The 15,281-nt window shown below is 38.9% G+C and overlaps 1 protein-coding gene across 5 annotated transcripts in view; it reads left to right on the forward strand.

The window, feature by feature from the left end:
• RFX4 (regulatory factor X4) overlaps positions 1-8,765 on the forward strand; it is an 83,452-nt gene extending 74,687 nt beyond the window's left edge. For 4 of the 5 annotated variants that reach the window (XM_087723098.1, XM_087723093.1, XM_087723096.1 and 1 more), the window contains 3 exons: positions 1,311-1,473; positions 2,097-2,235; positions 6,929-8,765. In XM_087723098.1, coding sequence (XP_087579224.1) covers positions 1,311-1,473; positions 2,097-2,235; positions 6,929-7,201 — 575 coding nt within the window. In that variant the 3' untranslated portion in view covers positions 7,202-8,765. The remainder of the gene's footprint in view (positions 1-1,310; positions 1,474-2,096; positions 2,236-6,928) is intronic. The other variant, XM_087723095.1, reaches the window with a different exon arrangement.
• Positions 8,766-15,281: the final 6,516 nt, after the last annotated feature.

Below are 15,281 nucleotides of genomic sequence, written 5' to 3' on the forward strand. Positions count from 1 at the left end.
GCAGATCTGACTTTTCCAGATATTGTAGTATACCTTCCTTTGTATAGTCTTGGTTTTCTCTATATAAATGTTCATAGAACTCTGGGGTAATCCTTTTTTTCCCCTCTAGTTGATAGACAATGGCTGTCTTGTTTAAAGTGGCCACATATTCTTTGAGTTATTGAGGTAAGATGACCCCCAAGATTGTGCACCAATCATCTAGGACTAAAGAGCAAAAATCCTAGAGAGACAAAAATCCATAGCCACTCAGGCTAGGATTGAGTGTGAGTTTGTTCCTCCCCATTCAGATTCACACAGCCTCACATGGATGAACACACCCCTGACATCCCAGCTTTGAATTTTTGTAGTCCAAGTACCATAACCCAACTCTTAAAGAATATACTGGTGTTTTTGCATCAACTCATAATTACCTAATATCTGTACACTTGCAAACGATAGGAAAACTGGACTTACACATGAAGAGAAAGATTTGTGATGTTAATAAATGCAAGTGGCCCAATCTGCTTTTTGTACAGTGCTTCTCTTCCATTCAGTTTTTGCAGAAGAATTATTCCAAGAATCTTAAAAGAAAACCAGATGTATTTCTGAGATAAGCACAGAAAAAAGACATTTGGAATGGAAAGAAATAACATGGAAACAAATTCCCATCACTGGTATTCTGTTGTTCTAGCCCTATCCCCATCCTTGGTCATTTTGGTTAGTCTTTTCTACAGATTTTCCAGTCTACAATATTCTTTTTATTCATTATTTATTAAATGTATTGGCTGCCCATCTTACCTCAGGGTAAGATGCAATTTATGAGTTGCAGCAATCAAAATTTCCTTCTCTTTGGTAATGAAAATGGCCTTAGAGAGTAAGTAAATACCACTTGCAAATGCCTACAATAAAGTCCTGATTACCACTTTTACTAAAGGAAAAGGTTTGGAAAGACTGTTTGGAATGAGTATACTAATTAATTATATATTAATGTGAGGAAGGTAAATACTTCTAGCCTTTGCCATTTTTCAACTCCTGTGCTACCAGGCCTATTCAGTCATCTTCTGGGAACAATTTGCAAATGTAAACCACCCTGGAATCTGATAGGAGACAAAGCTAACTATTACAATTATATTTGTAATCATGTCTTCCTCAATCTGACCCCAGTTGCGCTCCTAATACTGAATCGTTTAAAGCAGGAGTATCCAACCCTGAAAATTTAAGACCTCCTCCTCCTCCTGGAATCTACAAAATCTACAGAGCATCCTGCATTTGATTTTAGTGGAGATTATAAAGTGATATTGAAGCTAACTAATTCTTTCTGCTTTACGTAGGGGCCATGCAGTCCTATACATGGTCTCTCACGTATACTGTAACTACAGCTGCTGGATCACCTGCTGAAAACTCTCAACCGCTGCCTTGCATGAGAAGTCCTCATGTCCCTCATTCATCTGTGACACATAGGATACCTGTTTATCACCACAGAGAAGAGCATGGGTAGGTTAATACTTTTTTTTTGTAGAGGAAAGGGTAATCATTAGCATGCAACACCCATCCTTAGCATTGCCCCTTTGAATTATTGTTTTATTTATATCCCATCATGGGAGCCATGTGGTACCGGGGTTAGAATACAGTACTGCAGGCTACTTCTGCTGACTGCTGAGATGGCAGTTCAAATCTTAACCAAGCTCAAGATTGACTCAGCCTTCCATCCTTTCAAGGTGGGTAAAATGAGGACCCAAATTGTTGGGGGCAATATGCTGACTCCGTAAACAGCATAGAGAGGGTTATAAAGCACTGTAAAGTGGTATATAAGTCCAAGTGCTATTGCTATCATTACTATTTTTTTCAAACAGTTCAAGGTGGCATCTCCAACACCTCTTCCTCCTCCTATTTTCCACAAAACAAGCCTGTAAAGGTGGTTTGGGATGAGAGAGTGTGACTGGCCTAAGGTCATCCAGCTGGCTTTCATGGTTAAAGTGGGACTCGAACTCCCAATATCTGGCTTTGTAGCCTGGTGCCTTAACCACTAAACCAAACTAACTTTTCCAATTAGCCTCAGTTTGGGGAAGGGATTATTGTATGAAATACAGTTCCAAGATTCTTCTATGTTTTTCCAGGTACACGGGAAGTTACAACTATGGTACTTACGGAAACCAGCACTCCCACCCAATGCAGAGCCAATATCCATCTTTACCACATGACAGCACTATTTCTGCGCCCCTCCATTACTCAGCTTATCACAGAAACTCTTCACAGGTCAGTGTCAATCCCTCCCCATCAATTTCCTAGCTCATTACATTAAATCAGTGCCCCCCCCCAACCTTTTGGACACCAGGGACCTGTTCCATGGAGAGAAGTTTTTCTGCAGACTGGATGGGGCTTGGTTTTGTGTGTTGCCTGCATCCCGTGAATGGGGTTTTACTTGTTTGCAGGGCTCAGTTTCTGGCATGCCATTGAACAAAGCCAATCCATTGAGAGCCCTGAGTGTTGGGACACCTGGGTTAAATAAAACATCCATCATGGCAGCCACAAGAAGTGATTTCAAAAAAAAAACCCAGGGTGGTAGCTGCGGCCACAAGATCAAACTCTGCCCCTTTTCACAAGTGCCCACTCAGTGTTTGATTATTCATTTGCTTTTAAGTTTGTTAGTTGATAAGAAAATTGACAAAGTTCTGACAAATGCAGGCTATATTCTTATAATATTTATGAACAGTAAACAATTAACCTTCTAAAGAGAAACTTTCAGAGGCCTCCAGGTTTGGTGTGCCTATTTTATTTTCCACAGTGGTTTACTGCTTTTGAGCAGAATAAAATAATTGTGAACAAAAGAAGATTTTTTTTTCTTTAAATGCAGCATGGATGGGTGAATTCTTAGGTTCAGAGCACTTGCATCCTTCACCTTGTTGAGTTATTTGTCAAGGGTGGTATTCACTTACTTTCCCTACCAGTTCACAAATGTGTGCGTGAACCTCGAATTTGCGGACTGGATCCATCTGGGGTAGTACAACCACATCCAGAATTAAAGATGGCAAAGTCCCGGATCTCGGGGGCTCCATACACCTAGGCTCCCATAGCCTCCAGGCACTGAGAGAGGGTAGTAACAGGACAGTAGAGGACTGTATCCTGAGCTAGAGCAGGATTTTGTAATCCCACTTTTATTATTATTATATACTTTATTCATTAAACATGAAACTCAGTCAACTGAACCTTCAAAAATGCATCACAAATACCATTGACTGGTAGTAATGGTTGATACGGGTGGCTGCCAGCATCTTAGGTATCAACCAAGTACCTTCTTAAGTTGTACGATGCTCTGAGTAGTGCAGTTATTTGCAGTTCTGCTGGTGTTATTGCAGGAAGCTGCAATTTCTTGATGTGTTTTATAAAATTCTTGGACATGGTACCAAGTGCTCCGATGACAATGGGTATCATTGTTTTTACCACCACCACCACCACCACCATCATCATCATCATCATCATCATCATCATCATCATCATCATCATCATTTCTTTTATTCATTATGCATGAAACTCAGTCGAGTTAACATTTAAAGATTGGTCACAAATACCATTGATATAATTGACTGGTTCACAAATACAATTGACTTGTATTTATTATTGTTGTTGTTATTGTTGTTATTATTGCAGTAAATATATCTAATATTCCTTTCTCTGGCTATTTTCTCCACAACAATTCTGTGAGGTGAATTGGGCTGACCCAAAGTCATCCAGTCAGTTTTCATGCCTGGCAGGACTAGAACTCACAATCTTCTGCTTTCTAGCCTGCTGCCTTAACCACTAGACCAATATGGCTGTCTTCTGAATTCACCAATAAATTTGGTTTCAGTCTGAATTTCAATAATCCTATGATATTGTACATTAAGTGAAAGACGGAGAAGCATTTGACATGGAAAACAAGGATTGTAATATTATATATAAAACCATCATTTTTTAAAAAAATATCTGTATTTTGTCTTGATTTTACAACATACATTCCATACCCAATGGGCATTTTTAAAAGACCAGCGAAATATATTACAACTCTGTAAGGCTAAATATTTGAAAGCAATATTTCGCTTTATATCAGATTCTCTAAAACGTGAAAACAACTCTTATCATGTTAAGGGTTGCATTCATAAGGAAAATATTTTTGCTTTGAAGAGAGACACCTTAAATTCTGCATAATCAACCAGGAAGCTGAAGGATAAGAAGAAAGAAATTATTCTTCAGCCTGATCTTCAAGAACCCAATCTTGGTTGGGCGGGAGGAGAACTTAAAATAGCATTTTCTAAAACAATAACAGGAAAGAACTAGAGCTCATTTCAAATTTGGGGGAGAAAGGGCCTTAACAACCATCAGCTTAAAGTCACCCCAACTTAAAGGGGCCAGTGTTTCTTGTCAAGGTTCAACAGCATGGGGAAGGCAAGTGAGTTGACCCAGAAAATGGTAATTTCCTGTCAAGAGCTCTCCAACAAACATCGCCTTTATACTACGCAAAGATCAGTAGGCCCCAGTGTTTTGAGATCAGCATGCTTAAGCACCCTTCATTAAACCGGATGCGGCGTGTGAAAGGTGATTGAGGCTTCTTGGGCAGGCATCCGCACAGATGGTGAAGCCTTGGACACTCCAACAAGGCTGAATAGATGCTTCACTGGTGGAGTTAATAGGCAGGCAGGGTCCAAGGCGGATTTTAAAAATATTGTTTCTCAATAGTCTCTTCACTGGAAGTGGGGGAAAAAAGTCCCTGACTCATTTGCAATTAGCTGACCTACCCGTACAAATCTTTCCATGCTGGGGTTTCAGCCATCACAGATTTTATTGTAAAAAAAATACTACATATTTGCAATGGCATATTATTTTCCAGCAATTATTCTTTCTTATATTCATGACATATTCATAAATGCAGCTGCATCAATGGGGAGTGGGGGAGGGGAATGACCGGGCTGGCTATACAGAGAAACCACTCACTGTGTCCCTGTTCCCCTTGTTTTTACAGTTGTTTATTAGCCCTTTCTTTTTGTCTGGCCTTGCTTGCCTCAGAATGTTAATAAAATGGGGAATGATGGATCATCGAATCCATGGCCATGTTTAAGGAGACTCTTTTCTTGTCGGTCAATCTGCACTGCCAATGAGAAGACAGAGTTTTATCCGACCAAGTTTCAGTAATGGCAACTACATCGTATCTGCCTTCATGTACTAATAATTCAAGTTCACCCTGTTTGCTCCCTAAATTTTGAGGGTTTATAGGCATTTCAGTCCTTTATGTGTCTTTGGTATGTTCCTTATATCTCCTACTTTGTAACCGGGATTTCCATCCTTTCCATCTCTCTCTGTTTCATTGTGTTTTTATTTTTTTATTTCTTCTTTCTTTTTAGTGCCTACTTCTTTATGTGATTGATTATCTAGTGGTTTTAGTTGGCATTAGGTTCTAAAAGTCATTAAGATTGGCCAGCCTCCCCCTTCAATTTTAATTTAAAGCTCTTTTGATAAGATGAGCCAGTCATTTTCCAAATATATTATTTCCAGTTCTTGTGAGGTGCAGTCTGTCCCTTGCCAGTAGCCTTTCACATAGGTCAGAGTGTAAAACTGGATTTCTTTGCGGGCCAGATCAGCATGGTAGTTCTCCAAGGGCCGGGGGGGGGTGGAGACAAGCAGGAGGGGAGAAGATTGGAAAGATACCTCCAGTACTTTGCGGCCAGATATCAAAGGATCGGCCTGAGGTGCCTCTGCTGGCCAAAACGGGCCACCGTTTTCGGTCTCCATGGCCGCCTGCAGTACTTTGACAGCCAAAAGGGTGCCTCCGCGGAGCCTGTTTTTTGCCGGCAGAGTCCTGCAGGAGGCCATGGAGACTGAAAACTGTGGCCCATTTTGGCCAGCAGAGGCACCTCAGGCCGATCCTTTGATATTTTAAGGCTGGCCTCACGGACCAGAATTAAGCCCCAGGTAATGCAGACCATGGTCTAGGAAGCCATGGTCTTGCCCCAGTATTATGCATTGTGTCATGCCTCAATGAACGATACAAGAAGTTATTTATATACATTAAAGACTTTTATATACATTAAAAGCCAAATCTAAAGAAAAAACAGAAAAGAAAAAAAGGGGGCTGAAATATGACTTTTGTCCTTCTCGTCAACAAACACAACCCTACAATCCTCCCTCCTATATGTCATGCAAATTCCTTCAAGCCCTCACTTTGTCTATAACTTTTTTAATCCTCAACCTGTGAATTATAATATCATTTTTTCTTCTTTCAGCAAAAAAAAAAAATCCCTGTAAAGTTTCCTTCTAGAAAAGACTCAGCAAATATTAACATGTCTGACTGAAAATGTTTTCTTTTTAAACTAGGCCTTTCTCTGTTTCCAAATAAAGAATATGGTTTTTAAGTGAGGAAATACAGGTTTCAGGTAGGCCTGAAATCTGGAGCAAAAAGGCTTTGGAGTAAAGATGGAAACTGTGAATGAAAAAACGTCTTTCACATCAAGGCTTATTCCCACACAATAGAATTTACATCTTCCTCCAATTTGCTTGATTTTTCACCTTAACTTTAGTTACAAGATCAGGAACTTTTCACTTAGGAATTCATTAAAACATTCAGTGTTTAATGTGTGCCTAAATGTTTGCATACAATTGTACAATATGTGATAGTTTGTGATACAATGAGAGGAATGTTTATTTTATATTAATTGCAATAGCAAACCTTTATTATTTATCTTGTGCTTGCTGATTTGATGGAGAAGGGATAGATTTATTGTGTCCTGGGTTAAAAAATCCTAGGCCAACTTTGTTTTCCCAGATGTTTATAATTCTATATTTCCCACCATAAAAAGTTAAGGAGACAGCTGTCAGAATTTGCATTTTTTTTTCAGGGTGGAGGGGGGGTGGAGGGACAGAGGAATCTGAACTGTAATTGCATGACAAATGTTTTGACAATTTACTTTTGTGTCTTTAGTACCCTTTCAATAGCCCGTCTTCACGGATGGAGCCATGCTTGATGAGCAGCACCCCAAGATTGCATCCATCTCCAGTTACACCTCGCTGGCCGGAGGTGCCCTCAGCAAACCCTTGCTATACAAGTCCACCAATGCATTCCACAAGATATGGAAATTCCAATGACATGTACACCCCGTTAACCACACGGAGAAATTCTGAATATGAGCACATGCAACACTTTCCTGGCTTTGCCTACATCAATGGGGAAGCAACCACAGGATGGGCAAAATAAACACGACTGGTAATAATATCAATCCTACATATTTAATTTAAAAACAACACAGACAAAATGGTCTATGCCTGTTAGTAGAGTAACGGAAGTCTTATGTGAACATTGGTAATGACTATGAAGATGGGAAATCTCCTGGGCACGTGACTATAAGCATGGCATGCTCTACTGCTCTAGGCCAGTGCAATGGTTCCTCCAAGCAAGCAAGGTTTTAGTGCTGCTATTAGCATTATGTAGGCCAAGGTGTGTCTTTCATTGTGTGTCTTTCTCCACATGCTAAAATCTGCCCTAATATATGTCATTTCAATTATCACTGAATGTTCTCCATCTGCTTTGCTTGTTCATAAACCTACAATTGCAGTAGAAGTTATCTGTATCAGACAGGCCTATGTTCCTCAGCACACCATGGAAGCATAATGGATTTTAAACTCATCCAGTCTGGTCATCAAAAAAAAAAGTCTTGATTTAATAATCTACATCACACTAAGCTACCATAAACAGAATCCTCTAATTTTCCTGTCTTGAGTCCATTTTTTTGTGTTAAAATTGTGTGGAGTTAGCTTCTTGAAACCCTCCTTCAAATGCAGCTATTAATACAGTTTAAAAATGTCTAGTCCCTCAAGATAGATAGGGGAGATCTTACAGTAAGGAGGACATGCTTTCTTTTTCAGCGCATGGCTTAGCATTTTTATCATTATCAACCTACACAATTTAACAGCTAGAAGTGTTGACTGAGAAGCACCCAGTTTTCCTATGGGCCAGAAATAAGCCCAGGGTTAAAACCAGATTGCTTCTGGGTTTGTTTGTTTTTTCTGTTTAAAAAAAATAGATAAGATTTTAAAGTATATTACAGGCAGGCAAAAGGAGGGTATCAATGCTTTCCCCCTAAGTAAATATTCATTTCCCATTTCATATGCTTGTTCCACATGCTTATTTTAGCTTCTTGGTGGAAGGTAGGCAGTCCAAATTTTAAAAAGCAGATTGAGAGGGAGGGTAATCAAGAGAAAATGGAAGATAACTCCTTCCTTTTCTGTACTGCTCTTCATAGTTTCTCCTGCAGCATCGATGTGTCACATGGCAGACAAGTAATGGCTTCATGCAACGCAACATGTAATGCAGTGATCACAATACTGGCTTATATATCTGGGATTTGTAAAGATATTTGACATGCAGTGTTTGATTAGCATCCATATTTTCTCACTGAAACGTTGTAAATGATCTTTAAGGAAAACACATTGGAATGAGCAAATTTTTACTAAAGGAAAATGAAATAAGTTTTTTGTCTCTTTTTAAAAACCTCCACTTGCTTTTTTCCAGAGTTGTTACTGTTGCCCTGAGTTTCTAATGATATTTGAGGCTTTTTAAAGCAGCACATTACTGTAGTTGTGTTTAGGTGAATTTCACTTGTACCTTTATATCGTGGTGCACTTTCCCATTGATCAAATAAGTGTCACCTTAAAAAAAAGATGTGTAATATTGAATGATCACTGCCTTAAATTACTGTGTTTTGTACTATGTTATCAGTATTTATATCACTCTATTGTTATTAAACATAATGCATCCTTAATTACAAGGGGTGCTGCCCCATTTCTATAGAACATTACTGTATGTGTGAAAGAAAAGAAGTGTATTGTAAAGACCAGGTAGGAAAAAACATCTGCTTCTACTGGATGTATAACATCAGCCTTAGTGAAATCCTTCCTTCCATAACTTCACATTGCTTTCAATCTGACCCTGGATGGAAAACACATCTTTAGGTCTTCTTTCTCCCTGAAGTTGCTGGTAAACCAATATGGTGATCTAGAGCAGTGTTTCTCAACCTTGGCGACTTTAAGTCCTGTGGACTTCAACTCCCAGAATCCCCCAGCCAGCTCTGCTGGCTGGGGGATTCTGGGAGTTGAAGTCCACAGGACTTAAAGTCGCCAAGGTTGAGAAACACTGCTCTAGAGAAATGGTATACTATCTGGGGAATTCTGGGAGTTGAAGTCCATACATGTTAGGAGTTGCCAAGGTTGAGAAACACTGATCTAAAGGATAGCTAGAAGTTGGATGGTCCATTGGGGTGTGTGGAAGAGCCCTAAATATTATCTATCAAAGTCTTGATATTGGACATTAAGACTATGGAAATTAGCACAAACACATCCAAGAAAAGGGTTATTTGGACTCCTATAGGACAACTGCTATGATAAGAACCTTATGAGAGCAAAAAGAAAGCAATTGCTATGTGTGAGACTTATCATAAAAGATGACAACCAATTTATAACGCCTGGTCCTGGGCTCCTTTGCTAAGACAATTCCTTACATTTATACACATTTCAAAGTTGTGCCTTTTAAAACCTATTCTGTGTTATGTAAAGTAAGGGGAAATTGTAATTTTGAGTCTTATTTTTCATTGGTATTTTTGGTCAAATTCATAGTTCTTTGTGAATTTTTTTGTAGAAGAACTATTAACATAGGGTGTTATACTTCTGTATTATATAAAAAGCACCTAGTAATTATGGTGGACTTATTACCCTATGGGTAAGATATTACAAGAAAATCTGGCATCAGGCGTTTTAATAATTGTTTTGTAAATAAAATATTTGATAGCACTCAACTGTGGTGATAACTGTTTATGGTTTAAATTGAATTGTGTTATTTGTATAGTTATCCAATATATATGTATGTATGTATATATATATATATATAAAGACTTTTCACACCTAAATAAAAATGGAACCAATATTATCTTAATTAACTTGAAATATTTTAAGATCTAGACAAGGAACCAAGAATGGTGGTTTACATATATTACACTTCTAAATGTGTCAGAAAGATTATCTACTGTATACTACATAAAATAAATAAGTTTGGAACCAGTTAAAGAAGAACTTTCCTGCTCTCTGTTCTGCAAAGTATCTGTAGAGAGTTGATGGTTTGTTTGTAGGAATGATTCCTCAACTGGTATAAGAGCAATTTTCTGAAAGAAGATAATGTAAGGTCATATGATCATCCCTCCTTTTCAAGACCTTTGTTTCCCTCCACAAAAAAGTTGGGGGAGATATTTTTTGATCCTGAATAACGTGTAGTAGCTTGCAGAGACTTCCCCCAAATCTCCAGAGATTTTCAGGATTTTTTTTCCAGGTAGCTACAGAAAGGAGACGATTAACAGGCTGCTTATTCTTAACTATAATTACGTAAGCAGTTCCTGCAGCCATAGCCCATCAGAAATCTTTGGTAATTCAACATTTTTTAAAGGAAGTGGGCTCTTTCTATGCTTGTTCCTGAATGCTATTTCTCACTGTCCTCCCAATGTTTTAATGATCGCTTAGTAATAAATTAGAGAGCCAGTTTTGTGCAGTGGTTAAGGCAGGGCGTATAGTCAAATCTATAGTTTTTCCAGTTGCAATATATGGTTGTGAAAGTTGGACCATAAGAAAGGCTGAGCGTGAAAGAATTGAGGCCTTTGAATGTTGGTCCTGGAGAAGATTTCTGTGAGTCCCTTGGACTGCAAGACGATCAAAACAGTCAGTCCTTGGGGAGATCAACCCTGACTGCTCTTTAGAAGGCCAGATCCTGAAGATTAAGTTCAAATACTTTGGCCACCTAATCAGAAGGAAGGACTCACTGGAGAAGAGCCTAATGTTGGGAACGATTGAGGGCAAAAGAAGAATGGGATGATAGAGAATGAGGTGGCTGGAAGGAGTCATCGAAGCAGTAGGTATGAACTTGAATGGACTCCAGAGGATGGTAGAGGACAGGAAGGCCTGGAGGAAAATTGTCCATGGAGTCGGACATGACTTCACAACTAACAACAACAAAGGCGGGGCTGTCAAACTCCTGGCCCACAGGATGAATGTGTCATACACTGGCCACGCCCACACCCAGTTTCACGAAGGGGGTAAAAGTCCCAATACATCACATGATGCTGCTGTGACAACATGAGTTTGATACCCCTGAGTTAAGGCATCAGGCTTGAAACCAAGAGACTGTGAGTTTTAGACCTGCCTTATGCATGAAAGCTAGCTGGATGATCTTGGGTTGTCTCAGACCCAGAAAGTAAACAATAGCAAACCATTTCTGAAAATCTTGTCCAGGCAATCATCCTGAGTCAACACTGACTTGAAGAGACTTTTTTTAAAAACCCAGGTAATGATCAATTTAAAGAAAAAAGTTATTGAAGATGGCTTTTGAACAGTGAACAATGGCATTCCCATTTTGTATTCCATCCTTTGTGTCATTTGCTTTTGAGCTGAACAGATTTCACTGTCAAAAATATTTTCAGTTCTGGGACTCTTGAGAGATTATAACTCTTGGTTATGAAGGGAGTCACCTACAATTACATACCATATTGGTGACTGTTTGTGAATAATTGCCTTCTGAGTGTGTATGTGACCAAGGTCATCCAGATACTTTTGTGCCTAAGGCAGGAATAAGTAGAACTCACCATCTCCCACTTTCTAGCCTGGTGCCTTAATCATAATACCAAACTGGCTCTAAATCATATAAATACCCAAAGTAAACTGCAACACCCACAACTCCAAAATGTTAGGTTTATACAGAATAGATGTTCCTGGTTAACATCTCATCATTGGATCTGGAAAGAATTTTCAATAATTATCTTGATCAGGTGGTAACTATTATCGAAATATCAAAATGAAAAAGTTGTAGAAGGCATTCCTCAAGAAATCTGTAGCTGCTCTGGGGCTATGGCACGAGGAAGGCATGTCTGATAATTTGGAGATGTAGAATTTTGCTCTGTGTGAATTGGATGGCTATATGAATTTTCATAAATAAATTTCTTAAATAAAAGTGCTAATATGAAGTTTGAACTTCTGGAAGTAGATTAGTACACTAGCAAACTGTTTCTTGAAAGATGTTTCCCATGGCCATACAAATTTGATTAAGCATAACTATCTTCTTCCATTCATCACCAGTTGTTGAGTATGTATCCTAGTCTACACAAGGGGAGAAAAAAGAAAAAGTTTCCTTTTGTGAATTTCTTTAGTTCATTTAGAGTCTTATTGTACTGTGATCATTTCCACCCTTAGAGGATGTGTTCATTGACAATGTTTGCACATTATTCTAAATTGAAATATGATTGATTGTGCACAGTTCCGGGAACAACAGTCAACCAATTAGATCAATTCAATTAACAATGATTAAATAATGATTAGTAAATGAAGCTATTGAATCTATTTGTACTAGTGAACATATATATGATTATATAAAACTTTTTTTATATACAGAGGTTCTTTAGTATCTGCAGTATCTCTAGGAGCTTCAACTACAGGTGCTTAGCAGTGAGTCTGGTTCCTCTGCATTCAAAATATGATTTTGTGCTGATTTTATTCCTGTGAAATGGGAACATCATTGCAAAGGTTCCTTTTAATTTCCTGTTAACACCTATCTAATAAATACTGTGAAATTATCATTGGGTTTCCTTATGGTATAGCAATTGCTTGTATGTATGAAGATTTACACAGAAGTTGGCAGAGATTTGCATTACATTTGCAAAATTAATAGTGTGGAATTTGCTGCCATCTCATGATAAATTAACCAATTTAAAAGGGAACTGGACAGATTAATGAAAGATCAGGCTATCTGAGCCTTATGGCTGTTATTTTTCTGGTATTACAGGCAACATACCTTTGGGCCTTTGTCCTCCTAGCCATGTTGTAAATTTATGCATGTGTTTGCTACACTAAATGGACTAAGTCTTATATTTTCTTGGAGGGCTAGAAACTTAGAAGGGGAAGAGCAATGGAAATTAGATTGATCAAATAAATCCACCTTTTTTTGTCCAGATTTCCACTTACTCCGAAGGTCAGTAGCCCTTAATGGATTCTGATCTTCAGCTCATCAGCACTGATGTGATTGACCCTAAAAACCTTCTGAAGTCAACTGCCAAATACTTGCAGAAATTAAATCTAGCTAGTATCAGAAAACGTGCACCATGTGCTTAGTTGGAAACTCCAATCTTCAATAAAGAAAATGGAATTTATTTTGCATTTTCTCATTTAATTTCTGATCTTTTAACTTTTTTTTTGCTAACTTCACAAGTATAAAACGTAATGCTGACTAGTTTCTCAGTCCATTTAGTAACCTACTGAAAAATCTTGAGAAACGCTTTTCCTAACTAATAGCTAATAAAGGTAGCTATTTACTCTATGAATTACACAATGCTGGAAAAATTGCTTCTTTGGTAGTTGCCCATATCATAACTTCAGGATATGTTCAGACAACATTAGAGAAATGAACAAGTTCTTCAAGCTTGCTTGCTATGTGAACTGAGTTACTCCCCATTGCCTCTCTTGAGGCAGTTGCTGTTATGTGAGCAAACTCCTTCTGTGAGGGAGATCCTTTCATCAGAGCTTGAAAATCCTTTGAAGTGTGATTTTCAAAATATTACGTTTGCGACAATCTAGAAAGCAAGTGTTATGGGATACCTGCTATTATGTACTGTATATTGTGTATAGTTGTCAGTTGACGTTCTCATTCTGGTCCTCTATGGAAGCAGGAAAATACTCTCTCCTGATTGGTTGTTTGGCTGAGCAGTTCCCTATCAAAGGAGCTGTGTCAGCCAGTGAGTTCAGTTGCCTCACAGGCAGTATTGAATAAAGGGCTGTTAGAAATCACTCTGGCCTCACTTCCATTCTTCTCCCAGAACCTAACACCTACAAAGCAGAAGGCCCACTTTTGGCTTCTTTCCACAAATGAAGAAGAATTCGTTGACAGCTCATAAGTCTTGTGCAGCTTTCAAACAGATTACAGGGATTTTAGAAACAATTTGTGGGGATCAATAGATTAAAAAGAAGATAGTAAAGGACACACATGTTGGAGTTTTTTCCAAGTGTATGAATGAGCACTGTAATGACTTTGCATTTCTTGGTGTTTATTAAACTGGAGATTCTCATGGAGGCATTATTTAAATTAATATTAAGTAACTATTAATCCCTTGAGCTAAAGTACAGTGGTATAAACCAAATAGTTTGACAGTGTCAAATAAATTATGATCCAGGTGCCCCTTGAACACGTTATCTATAAAAACAAAAAGTAACATTTGTCCAAGTGTTTGTTGGCTCTTTGTGAATAAGGTAAAGGTTTGCCTCGCACATATGTACTAGTCATTCCCGACTCTAGGGGGCAGTGTTCATCTCTGTTTCAAAGCCAGCGCTGTCCTAAGAAATCTCCATGGACATGTGGCTGACATGACTAAATGCCAGAGGTGCACAGAACACTGTTACTTTCCCACAAAAGTGGTTCCTATTTTTCTACTTGCATTTTAAAGTATTTTCGAACTGCTAGGTTGGCAGAAGCTGGGACAAGTAACAGGACCTCACTCCATTAAGCGGTGCTAGGGATTTGAGCTGCCGAACTGCCGACCTTTCTGATTGACAAGCTCAGTGTCTTAGCCACTGAGCCACGCATCCCTGTTGTGTGAATATGTTACAGCAAAAACTGTATCATGGACTTCAACAAATCAATATTCATTATAGTAATTCGGGAGGTTTTTGTGGATTAGAATCCACTTGACCAGATCCAGGAAATGTTATTTTCATTTCCAGATTGAGATTGAATGGAAATAAAACATAGAAAATACTTTTTAATAAGAATAGCCGAGAGTAAAAAAGAAAATAAAAAGTACACACACACACACATTTTATGCATATATACTTTTTGGGGAGGTGCCTTCAAGTCTGCTTTTGACTCTTAGCAACTACCTGGATGACTCCCTGCAGTTTTCTTGCCAATTTTTGGGGGGAAATTGCTTGGCTTTGCCTCCTTCCTAGGGTTAAGCAAAAGTGACTGTCCAGTGGTGGGATATGACCAGTACGCCCCGGTATAGATGTACCTGTGCCTGCTGAAAGCACCAGGTACTATTCCGGTACGGTGCTCCAGAGGGCCCTCCCGCCTGCCCGGCCTCCTTACCTGTATTTGAGCCGATCAGGGCTTTCGCACACGCAGCATACGGGGCCTGCACGATGCTCCGCCGAGCAGCTGGAGCATTGCGGAGCATCACAGGTGGTAAGTACACATGCGTGCGCTGCACACGTGCTGCGTGCGTGCATGTGGTGGATGCCCAGCCCCATTGCACTGTACC

Source organism: Thamnophis sirtalis, unplaced genomic scaffold, assembly GCF_051295495.1.
Source record: "Thamnophis sirtalis isolate CommonGarterSnake01/CBP01778 unplaced genomic scaffold, rThaSir2_p1.2 scaffold_9, whole genome shotgun sequence".
NCBI lineage: Eukaryota > Metazoa > Chordata > Lepidosauria > Squamata > Natricidae > Thamnophis > Thamnophis sirtalis.